The sequence below is a fragment of the Chiloscyllium plagiosum genome, unplaced genomic scaffold (genome assembly GCF_037043375.1).
Source record: "Chiloscyllium plagiosum isolate Xiang-an unplaced genomic scaffold, Cpla_swu_hap1 HiC_scaffold_9, whole genome shotgun sequence".
In the NCBI taxonomy this organism is placed as follows: domain Eukaryota; kingdom Metazoa; phylum Chordata; class Chondrichthyes; order Orectolobiformes; family Hemiscylliidae; genus Chiloscyllium; species Chiloscyllium plagiosum.
The window spans coordinates 46,887,086-46,899,698 of record NW_028270147.1 but is presented as its reverse complement, the minus strand read 5'-3'; the positions used below and the strand labels follow the sequence as shown (position 1 = coordinate 46,899,698).

The 12,613-nt window shown below is 37.5% G+C and overlaps 1 protein-coding gene across 4 annotated transcripts in view; it reads right to left on the bottom strand.

The window, feature by feature from the left end:
- Window positions 1-4,268: 4,268 nt before the first annotated feature.
- The window catches only part of eps15 (epidermal growth factor receptor pathway substrate 15), a 183,774-nt gene continuing 175,429 nt past the window's right edge, over window positions 4,269-12,613 (bottom strand). For 2 of the 4 annotated variants that reach the window (XM_087990607.1, XM_043699211.2), the window contains exons 23-25: window positions 10,381-10,543; window positions 9,707-9,879; window positions 4,269-5,105 (exon numbers count right to left, since the gene is read on the bottom strand). In XM_087990607.1, coding sequence (XP_087846733.1) covers window positions 4,959-5,105; window positions 9,707-9,879; window positions 10,381-10,543 — 483 coding nt within the window. In that variant the 3' untranslated portion in view covers window positions 4,269-4,958. The remainder of the gene's footprint in view (window positions 5,106-9,706; window positions 9,880-10,380; window positions 10,544-12,613) is intronic. The other 2 variants (XM_087990609.1, XM_087990610.1) reach the window with 2 other exon arrangements.

Genomic DNA, 12,613 nt, shown 5'->3' with positions numbered 1-12,613 from the left:
GATTAAGTATTTACATAATTTGTAATTACCACACATTTGTAAAGGCTATTTGGTTTGTAAAAACAATAATCCAAAAACCTGCAAAGTGGTTCCTGGAATTACAAGACTGTGCTGTTCATTCATTGCTGCCAAAAAGGCAGAAAGATGAGAGGAGGAATTTGTTCTCCTAGAGGTTTGTGAATCTGTGGAATTCTTTATAACTGAGAGCTGTTGAGGTTGGGTCATTAAGTACATTCAAAGCTTAGATAGACAAAATTTAAATCAGCGAGGGAATGAAAGGTTATGGAGAAAAGGCATCAAAGTAGAGTTGAGGATTAATGATAGAGTAGATTTAATGGGCTGAATGGCCTATTTCTCCTCGTATGTCTTAGGGTTTTACTTATGCTTTTAACCACAAATCACATTTAGAATTTGATTAATCCTTAGGCGATACAATGGATTCTTCTAATGGTGTGAGAATTGAAAACTCCCGATAAAAAAGAGTTGAGACTGGCTGAGGACAGAAAAGCTGAAAATTAGAGGCTAAAGCCAAAATGTTCTGAACATTTTTTGACAATGAATCATGTAATTATAGCACTTTTATAATATGCAGTGAATGCAAATACTTCTGGTGAGCTGAAATTTTAGCTTTATTTTGGCTAATATTCTATTTCTGCCAAAACCATGGACCAATGCATTTCTATCAATCCACCAAAATGACCATTGCATTGCAAAATTCAAACAATTAGTGCATGTAATAGAGGATGAAGCCCACACCAACAATAAAACGGACTTTGCTGGATGATACAAAGGTGAAGCTGTGCAAACAATGTTTCAACAGGATCCCATTTTAACCCACCCGACAGCCATGATTTAGAGGAGCCAATGTTGGACTGGGACGGACAAAGTTAAAAATCACACAAAACCAGGTTATAGTCCCACAGGTTTATTAGGATGCAGTAGCTTTCGGAGTGCTGTTCTTTCATCGGGTAGCTACAAAAGATTACAGTAATACAAATGATAGTGAATAAACCTAGATTGTTCAATGAATCATTGTATCACTATAATCTTTTGCTATAAATTCTATGTCTGATGGTCCTGCTTCACAACCACCTGATGAAGAAACAGCATTTCGAAAGCCAGTGCTTCCAAATATACTTGTTGGACTATAACGTGATGTTGTGTGATTTTTAACTTTCTCTAGAGCAAGTAGGATAAACAACAAAGGTTGGCCTTGCCAGCATGTCTGTAAACATATATATAAAAAAGAAAAACCTCTAGGAAATTAACATGACTTCCTAACTCCAGCAAAAGCAAAACAGCAAAAAAATCGCACAGGAATCTTTGACATCGTTAAAATTTGCACAATATAAATCAACATAAAAATGTATCCTACAAATATGAAAAGGTGCATTTTCAAGGTACTTGTAAAAAAGACTTACTTATACACTCTCAGGTTTCAGTCAAACTTTCCACATCCCATAGTGACAGAAAACTCAGACTCTGACCTTCACCCACACATCACTGTAATAACAATATCTCTACCCAAGACATATAGTTGCTTCTCAACCCACATCTCCCCAACTTAGTTCCACTCTTTTTACGGCCTCCACCTTCCCGCTCTTCCCGGTGACCGGCATTTTTCCACCTTTTCCACATAAATATTGTTGACATTTAACTGCCCTATCAAATGGCCTAGCGAGACATTATGAATCTGCAATGCCAGTAATGCCCACATCCAATGAAATAAACAAAAACTAAATATTTTATTTTAAAAACTAGACCCTAAAACCCATGTTTGCATTTATCAAAAGAAATCGGTTTATACAGATATGAGGTGAGCAGAAATGAAAGAAAAGTAGCTTAGTCTTAATATGGTCACAGTTGCTGGTGAAAAGCATTAACAACATTAAGTATATGAGAAAAATGAAAGAGGATCCACCATAACAGAAAATTCAAATTGGACTATCATAGTATGAAAATCTTGCAATGTTATATTTGCAACAAATCCCCCAAGAAAAATCAGTATTAGTTTATTTCAACTGCATTTGAATGAAAACATTCAAATAATGGAATAATAGTACAACAAAATATTACATTATTCTTCAAATTTCAAAAAGCAGGTTGATTAAACAAAACAGATGACAAAGTTTAATGATATTGTATTTGGAATGCAGATTCTAAAATAGACAGAGCCATATTTAGTTTTAAGTCTGATTTGTATTTTTATATCATGTGTAGGAAGTAAATTATATAGTTTCAGTTTAAGATTAGATTTGTTTTGTGTGTGGTGCTATAGTGCCTGAAGTTTGTTGATACATGTACTTTTTCATAAGGGTTTCCAGCCACAGAGTTTATGGCAAACAATGCAGTGCATAAGAAATACAGCTTAAAAAAAAAATCAAGATATCTATCATCAAGGTGTCTGAAGACATAGAGACACAAACAATATAATTTAGAAAAGCATTATATGCAGGTTTAGGCAGAGCAAAAACATGCTATTAGTTTAGTAGTCTTCAAAGGTTAAGGATGGTAAGTTCCAAGTGGTTTGGAAGAAAATTCCTGAAAGCTGAGGGTATCAAGACTGCATTTGTTTATCTAGTAGCCAGTAAGAAACTTTAGACAGCAATTACAGCCCTAACGACTTAAGAATGAATTTTAAAGTGGTGATAGGTTGACCCTTCATTCAGGTTTGAATATCTGTAAGGATGTTGTCAAGAGTAAAAGGGTTGATTCTGTATTTTTGATATTTACAGTAAGTCCATTTCAAATAGTTTAAACCAATTATGATTTTGTTTCTTTTGCGTCTTATAACTGGGATGCTCTTTCGTTAAAAGTATGCTTGGGTCCTTTTTGAATATGTTCAGTAAATGACCACCATGGTGTGTTCTTGTGAGGTATATTACATTGGTTCAAATTTTGAAATAGCTTTGACTGTTGTTAAGACTTTTCTGGAATAGAAAATGCCACATGAGATTATGTGAAATCTTTGATAAAAAAAAAGTTTACCACAACTTAAAAGGTTGGCATAAAAGTCAGATCTTATGAGGCTGTGATACCTAAAATGATTACCCAATATTTAGAATTAGCTAAGATTCAGTTAGGAATGCAAAAAGAACTTGAATTAAAAATGAGAGGAGAAAAAAAATCAAAGAAATGTGTAGGGGAAAGGGAGGAGAAAAAAATATAGAAAAATGGCATTAAAAATGCTTGTATTCCAAAGAGGGAACTCAGACAACATGACTTGTTTATAATAAAGGAAGAAAGAAGAAAGTGTCAGTTCTGCTATAAGCAGTAGTTCCATTCTCGTGCAATCCCGTGTTAAAAAAATCACGTAAAAGCAGCACCATTTAACCTAATGGGGCCGGAATCACATTATAACCAATATACACTTCAAAACTTTGTGCTTTAGAAAGTGTCCCCAATTCATCAACTGTGTTATAGTAAATTCATGTTAACAAAATACAGAAGGACCTGTAATAGCTCAGAGGATGATTCTGATTCTAGTGAGAAATTTAACTAGGAATGTGCATTCAGTGCGTAAATTTACAAAGAATGAAGTCAGAAGATGGTTTTTCAGAAAGGATATCTGTGAATTTAAAGTGGAAGACTATCACAGACTAGGAGTCAAACAAAAATCTAGAAATACAACATCTGTGGTGCCTGAGTTAATGTTTCCAGTTCATGGTCTTCATTAAAAGTGGAAAATGTCTGAGATGTAAAAGGTTTCCAATGAGTAGACAGGTGGGGGCTGAACACAATGCCAAGTTTTAATAAGGCAAAAAGATGGAGAGATTAAATTACAAAAATGATGATGCGAGGTGAAAGGTTATGGTAATGGAAAAAAAATCAAGAAACAAATAAGATCTGGATGTGATCAGGCCAGATGAGGATGGCAGATTTCCTTCCCTAAAGTGTAAAGGTGAAAGAGTTTCTTATGGCAGTTTCATAGCACCATCACTAAGATGATTCAGTGGGAGATAGAAAATAACAAATTAATTTATTCTGCTTAGACATCACTACAATGCAAATAAAAATGCAAGTTAGATTTTTGATGGGCTACAAATCACCAAGTCAGCACCAGAAGGATAAGTTGCTCTTATAATTAGGGTATGTGAAAACCAACAAGGTATTTTAACTGAGACTTCAGTGAAACAAAAAAAACCTGGGAAAACCAAGCTGTGATTTCTTAATCAACTGTGAATTCATATGGGTATACTGAATAGCACAGATGGTGCTGGCTAGGTCCAGCATACTACATTCCATTTTAATGGATTCCACAGAATATCTTAACATAAGCTTGCATTTTATTTGATGTTATTTACTCATCCAGGCAGTCAGCAATTTCACATGAACATGAAAGGAAAATCACTTAAATTTATAAACTGACAAGTTAAAAAAATAAAGCCAGTAAAAAGTTTAGCAGTGCATACGTTTAACTTACAGCAGCAGTTTCAGCATGTATTTTGAAATAGATGTTCTATACAGTTATATATTGTTAGCACTGGTGGTTACAGAAACAGTTAATATGCTACACTTGAAAAGTTTATGATTTTTGAAATCTACTTAGTCATTAAGGTGTAAATATGTACAGCTGTTCAATGGCTTCTGTATCCTATTGGACAATATTATTTGAACAGGAAGCAGAGATGGTACACTCCATTACCCAACAATGCAAAGGAGTATAATTATAAGTAAATTCATTGCATTTAATACAGATTTGCATCAGTATTTAGCATGTACATTGTTTTTATTTTTACATATACAGGATAAAGGTTATTTTATATTTTTGAATTAATAAGTTTCACCACACTGATCCAAGTCCAGTATAAGACTCTTTAGTAATGAACTAATAATTTCAGGGAAGAATTTCCATAATGACATAGTTACTTTAGGTAGTTTCTATATAAAATGTCATTAGTAAGAGTAGACTTGCGAGTCAATGGCAGCCAGTACGTTGAGAACCATAGAAGAGCTATTCATGCTTCTGATATTTCAGATTTACTGAGTGCTATGGCCAGTTCCAAATCCTCTTGTTCTTGCTGATTTAATCTCGCTAGTCGTTCCTTCTCTGCTCGTTCACTTTCTCTTTTAGCCCATTCTATCTGGTCTTCCTCACTGGGGTACTGAAACAGTCAAAAACAAAACGACAGAAAAATACAAACTATTTCTTATAAACAGCACACTGAAAACAGGAAAAAAAAGTGGTATATTTTACACAAACAATAGTGGCTCAGCTGATATTTTAAGGAAATGAAAGTCAGTTTACCTTTAGACGTACACATGTTGCAAATTTGTTGCTACAACTACAAACATTATTAGTTCATAACTTTTGAGATGCTTAACATTTAATCGGGAGAACACTAGCCTCACGTTAGCAATCGCCATTATTGACCAACAGTTTTAGTGTTCAAATAAAAACAAAATACTACGGATGTTGAAGATCTGAAATAAAACCACAAAGAGCTGGAGGAACTCAGCAGATCTGGCAGCATCTGTGAAGACAGAAACAGAGTTCAAAAGTTTACCTTGGAACTGAATTGGAGTCATGGGACACTAAATGTTAACTCTGTTTCTCTCTTCATAAATTCTGCCTGATCTGCTGAGTTTCTCCAGCACCATGTTTTATTTCACAGTACTGAATGGTTCCTGATTAAGTTTATGCAATTCCAATACTAGATTCAATTGCTTCTCATAGATTTGCTTTGGGGTGGATAGGCATACACATAACTGCATTAACAAGGAAGAAAACATAACTAGAGTCACTACAGAGCTCAAACATTTGACCACATTTACCAAAATATTAAGAGTACTTTGCTCTACAAACTGGTAATTACTTGAAACAAAACATATTCAGTTTATCTCCAAGTTCAAATTATGTTCCAGAAACTTAGACCTGGGCATAACCAGAAAAGATGAAGCAATTTTGGAGATGCAAAGAAGCTAGAATTAAAGGAGAACAGAGATCTCCTGAGAGACTGGAGAAGATTAGAGGGTGGGCAGGGTGAGGCCATGAAGGCATCAGAAAACAAATCAAATTACTTTAAAATCAAAATGAGCGAATGGTGGTCAGATGATGGTGGAAGAGGACCTGCTTCAATTTAAGACACTGGAACCAGGGCTTTGGATGATCAAGTTTATAGAAGGTAGAATCTGGATGATCAGCCAGGGGTACATTGGAATAATCAAGTCTCCAGGTAAGAAACGCACAAGAGAAGGTTACACCAACAGATAGGCCATGGTACAGAGATGCAAATAGGTTGTCCTAGTGATGGCATGAATGCGATTGGAAGCTCATCCCAGGATCAAGTGTGACATCATGACTGTGAACAGACTGGCTTAATCACAAACTGTAAACAAGGAGAGGAATGGAATCTGTAGCCAGGAAATGGAGTTTGGAACAGGGGCTAAAAACAACGGCTTCAGTCTTTTCAATATTTAACTGGAGCCATTTTTTATTCACCCAATTACCGATGACAGACAAGCAGTCTGATTATTTAGCAACAGTGGAGAAATCAAGGGAAGGTGTAAGGTGAAGTAGCACTGTATTTCATTCGAATACCTATGTAAACTGACACTGCCTTCAGAAGAAGTTGATAAAAAGCAACAGCTGGATGAGGAAGTGGAGTGTCGAGGATAACTCTTTGGGGAAACATTAGAGGTAAGTGGTGTGGGAACAAGAACAGAAACCATTGCAAGTGACTCTCTGGTTGTCATTGGGCAGTTAAGAGTAGAACCATGTGAGTGCATTTTGATTCAACTGTTGACAGTGGAGAGGTATTAAGGAGGATGGTGTGGTAACCCTGTCATAGGCTGCAGGCAGGTTGTGAAGGTTAACAAGGGAAGGCTTATATTTGTAACAATGATACAGAATATCATTTGTGACTGTTAAGAGGAGCTTCAGTACTGCAACAACAGAACCTGTTGTAGGGATTCAGACATGGGAAAGCAGGGAATGGATTTGAAAGGCCAACATGTTTAGGGACTTTAAAAAAGAAAAGGGAGATTGAAGGTGGCATAGTGGTTTAAAACATGGAACCATTAACAGTATCAGCCAACGTGGGGGCCAATAGGGGAAGTTGAGTGATCAGCAGTTTAATGGGAATAGGATGGAGGAAACAAAGGTGGTTCTCATAAACAAGAGCTCAGAGTTGACATCAAGGAGACAATAGAGGAACTGCAGAAAGCTGAGAGATGAGAGTCAAGGCAGAAGGAGCAGAAAATAAGTTTGGCCAAGTGGACAAATAAATATGGCAGAGGCACCATACAAGCGTGTCTCAGTCTTATTGATAAAGAGGCTTATGAGCTTCTCATGTAGAAACTGGGGGGGACAGGGGCTAAGGACAATGGTTGGTAGTACAGAAAATAAACCTGGTGTTATTTCTGTTTTCCAAGATGATTCCAAATAATGAGTATGTTGACCAGAATAGGATGGGATTCTGTAGCATTTCAAATGATTTGGCCAGATCATATTTTTGTTCCTCTCAAGTGTGCATCCTTTGGACCTAAGAAGCAGGGATGAGGGTTAAACCAGTTGAAACTCTCAGAGTGAGAGAACTATGGTTTGACTGGGGACTGGGGCAGAAAATGCAGCAGTATTGCTCTAGTAATGCAGATGCTTAGGCTAAATGTTTTGAGAACGTGTGTAAAATCCCACCTCTGCAGCTAGTGGAATTTAACTTCAAAGAATTAATCTGTAAACAAAGCTAGACTCATAACCTTGACAATCATTGATTTTTGTAAAAAGCCACTGGGTTCACTAATATCCTCCAGGGAAGGAAATTTGCCATCTTTACCAAGTGTAGACTATACATGAACTTCAGACCCAAAGCAACATGACTGACTCTCAACTCAAATATCCCAGCAAGCAAGTCAATTCCAGGGCAATTAGGGGTAGGTAACAACTTCCAGCTACATCCATACTCCATGGAAGAATTAAGAACTAGGATTAAAAAGGTCGAGATGAGTGTTTAAGCAAAACAGCAACTGTGGAAATGCTAATGGTGAGTAAATAGATGACTGGGAATTTGAATTAAATTGTTTTTCCCAGAAACAAGTAACAAAGGGGTAGGGTTAGAGTGGAAAAGGGGAGTGTGGGTAGTAAGTGATGCAAGGAAATGATCAGAGACGGTTTTATCTCAGATTGATACAGTGGGACGAGGGAGATCTTATGAGATGGCAAGGTCAAGAAGGTGATGGTGAATATTGTTTGCAGACTTATTGGGGATGGAGGGATTTCAGAATGAATAAAGATCATGATGAATTGAGATCAAAGTTGAAACCGCAGAGGATAGGGAGTAATTTGATGGTGAGGCCGTGAGAGGAAAGACTATAAGATGTGGAGTAGAATTATGCCATTTTGCCCACTGAGGCTGCTCCACCACTTGATCATTGCTGATATGTTTCTCAAACTCATTCTCCTGCTTTCTCCCCATAACCCTTGCTCCCCATACTAATCAGTAGTAAGCAATGAACATATCTCTGTGTGATAATATTTTTGTTATATTGGGGAGGGCAGTACAATGATTAAACCGACAGAAAATTAACAAGACAATCAGTGATGTTTAAACTAGTTGGCAGATCATGTTTGATGAATCTAAATGAATTTTTATGAAGTAACTAAGAAGGTTGATGAAGGGAATGCAGTGGATGTTGTTTAAAGGAATGTTAAGAAAGTGCCTTAAGAAACATGATATAAAATAGTTGGTTAACAAGTGTGAAACTTGTGGAATAAGAGTGTCAGTGTCAACTTCAATAAAAAAATTTGGCTGAAGGTTTGAAGTCATCAAGTTGTGAGAAATGGTTGTATTTCAGACATGAGGATGATGGACAATTATGTTCCTCTACAACTATAGTACTGTATCAAATCACAACATTTTAAGAAGGTTGAGGGGTCCTGTAGACAATGCAGAAGAGATTTGCTAGAACAGCTCCAAAATGGAAGGAATTCAGCTCCAAGGTTAGGTTAGAGAAGCTTAATCATTTTAAGTAAAGGAGGGTAAGAGGAGATCTGATGGAACTTTACAAGAAGACAGACAAGTTTAGATAAGGCAGTCAACAAAGGGCTGTTCTCATTTGCTGTTGGTACAAGAACTAAAGACCAACACATTTAAATACCTTGGGCAAGATGTAAGGATGTAACTTTTCTTTTAAAAACATCGGGACTAGTTAGACCGAGAACTTGCTGCCCATGAAGGTAGCACAAACGGAGACTATCAATGATTTCAAAGAAAACTGGATAGGCACTGGAGTGAAATAAACTTGCAGGGCTATAGGGTCAGAGTTTTGGAGTGGAACTGACTGGATTGCTTGACAGAAAGCTGACATGGACTCAATGGGGCATATGGCATCCTTCTGTGCCACAGTGACTCCAGGTTTCTTCAAATCAAGATATCTCCTTAGCTTTGGCAATGACAGAAATCTTGATTGTTGGCTTTGGTAAATGTCGCTGGCAGGTGTTTTGAAGGGAATACTTTCAAGAGTGACCTGCTGGTGACTAGCTCATCCAATTTCTACCTTCTGACAATACTGATAAGAGCAAACAAGCATTTTAGGAAACCCTGATTAAGAATAGGTATTCTGCCACTTCTTCATTTGGCACAAAATTCCCAGTCAGTAGGAGAGGCTCCACACTGCCAAAAATAGATAAATAAAATTCTTGAAAGACACTGATTTTTGTACCTTAAAATTATCAAACACACACACAAACAAAAACACACACACTTACAGCATTGAAGTTTGCAAAATTTGTGGTGTCTCCAACATCTTTACTTGGAGAGGTAGGAGCAAATGGGTCAAGATGATTCTCTTTATGGAATGAATCCCCTGAATTAAACGGATGGAAAGGATCATTTAACTTGGAGTTGGATGATTCTGATTTTACAAGGGAAAGTCTTTTACCTACATTTAAAATAAACACACAATAATAGTAAGTGCCTTTGCCATTAAAACTCTCAACATCCCTTGTCATGGAAGAGAGTTGAAATGGTTCATTTTTAAATCAATTAAAGTTTGATGAGGAGGTAAGTGAACTATCATTGTAAATTTGGAAAGAAAAATCCCTACAGTGAGCAAAGGATACATGCTTAACATTATCTAAAGTTGAAACTTTATTGCTGGAACAGCACAGCAGGTCAGGCAGCATCCAGGGAACAGGAGATTCGACGTTTCGGGCACAGGCCCTTCTTCATTCCTGAAGAAGGGCCTGTGCCCGAAACGTCGAATCTCCTGTTCCCTGGATGCTGCCTGACCTGCTCTGCTGTTCCAGCAATAAAGTTTCAACTTTGATCTCCAGCATCTGCAGACCTCACTTTCTCCTCTAACATTATCTAAACAATTACAAGAAATATAATTAACATTTGAAACAAAATTAGCACTTTTGATGTCCTCCTATTCACTTACCAGGTGGTGGAGGAGGGGGTCTTGTTGGAGTGCCAACCTTTGGTGGTAAAGCTGGAGGAACCTCATCAATGTTTATAGGTTCATCTGTGAATCCAGTTTTTCCAAATGCATCATTACTAGGGTCTATTCCTGTAGCAGAACTGAATGGATCTTGCTGGTCAGACTGAAGTTTTATGTTCAGAGGAAACAAAAAGGAAAATATTACCAGTGATATCAAACTTATGCTGAAAAAGATATTCAGTGGACTTAATGCAGCCACAAAGAACTCACACAAATGTCCAAAGAATTGAATCAGTACAACATGTTTTCATGTAGTAATATCAAAGATTGAACCGGTCTACTTTCCCGTATCATTGAGCCAACTTACCCAAATTATAAAAAATAACCTTTCAATTTCGCTCCATTATGATAAGGCCAATAGTTGATCTATGTGCCCACAAAACATTACATTTTTAGAGATCTTACTGTGTCCTTGTTTTTTTTTAAATATCTGTCTTCAAAACTGAAAGAGGTGTAACAGATAAGTCTTGTCAAATGTAGTGAATGTTAGAGATCTCCCAATGTAGTGAATGTTAGGGGTCTATTGATTACATTTTGTCAGTATTCACATCAGAAAAGGGCAATGTTTGTGAGAATACAGAGATACAGGCTACTAGAATAGATGTGATTACAGTTGACAAAGATGAGGTTTTAGCAATTTTGGAAGATCTGAAAATAGATAAGATTCCTGGGCTGGATGGGATTTATTCATGGATTCTCTGGGAAGCTAGGAAGGAGATTGCAGAGCCTTTGGCTTTGATCTTTATGTCATCATTGTCGACAGGGGTAGTGCCAGAAGACTGGAGGATAGCAAATGTTGTTCCCTCGTTTAAGGAGAAGGGTTGGGACAACCCTAGTAATTATAGGCCAGTGAGCCTTACTTCAGTTGTGGGTAATGTGTTGGAAAAGGTTATAAGAGGTAGGATTTATAATAATCTGGAAAGGAATAATTTGATTAGGGATAGTCAACACAGTTTTGTGAAGGATAGGTCGTGCCTCAATAACCTTACTGAGTTCTTTGAAAAGGTGACAAAACAGATGGATGAAGGTAAAGTGGTGGATGTGGTGTATGTGGAATTCAGTAAGGTGTTTGATAAGGTTCTACACGGAAGACTATTGGACAGAAGACGATTGGACAAAATAATGAGTGTCATGATTGAAGATGATTTAGCTGTTTAGATCAGAAATTAGCTAGCTGAAAGAAGACAGAGGGTGGTGGTTGATGGGAAATGTTCATCCTGGTGCTCAATTACCAGTGGTATGCCACAAGGATCTGTTTTGGGCCCACTGCTGTTTATCATTTTCATAAATGATCTGGACGTGGGCATAGAAGGATGAGTTAGTACATTTGCAGATGACACTAAGGTAGGCAGAGTTGTGAATAGTGCTGAAGGAAGTTGTGGATTACAGATGGATAGAGATAAGATACAGAGCTGGGCTGAGAGGTGACAAATGAAGTTTGATGCTGAAAAGTGTAAGGTAGTTCACTTCAGAAGTAACAGGAATGCAGAGTACTGGGCTAATGGTAAAATTCTTGGCAGTGTAGATGAACAGATAGATCTGTGTCCAGGTGCATAAATCCCTGAAAGTTGATAGGGCTGTTATGAAGGCGTATGGGTGTGTTGGCATTTATTGGTAGTGGGATTGAGTTTTGGAGCCACGAGGTCATGCTTCAGCTGTACAAGACACTGGTAAGGCCGCATCTGGAGTATTGCATACAGTTCTGGTCACCACATTATAGGAAGGATGTAGAAGCTTTGGAAAGGCCTCAGAGGAGATTTACTAGGATGTTGCCTGGTATGGAGGGAAGGTCTTATGAGGATTGGCTGAGGGAACTGAGGCTGTTTTCGTTGGAGAGAAGAACATTGAGAGGTGATTTAAATCGAGACGTGCAAAATAATTAGAGGGTTAAATAGGGTGGACAATGAGAGCTTTTCCTTGGATGGTGAAGGCTAACATGAGGGGACATAGCTTTAAATTAAGGGGTGATAGATTTAGGACTGATATCAGGGTTAGTTTCTTCACTCAGTAGTAGGGGCGTGAAACGGCCTGCCTGCAACAAGAATAGACTTGCCGACATTAAAGGCATTTGAATGGGCATTGGACATACATATGGATAATAATGTAACGGTGTAGGTTAGATGGGCATCAGATTAATTTCACAGGTTGATGCAACATTGAGGGCCGAAGGGCC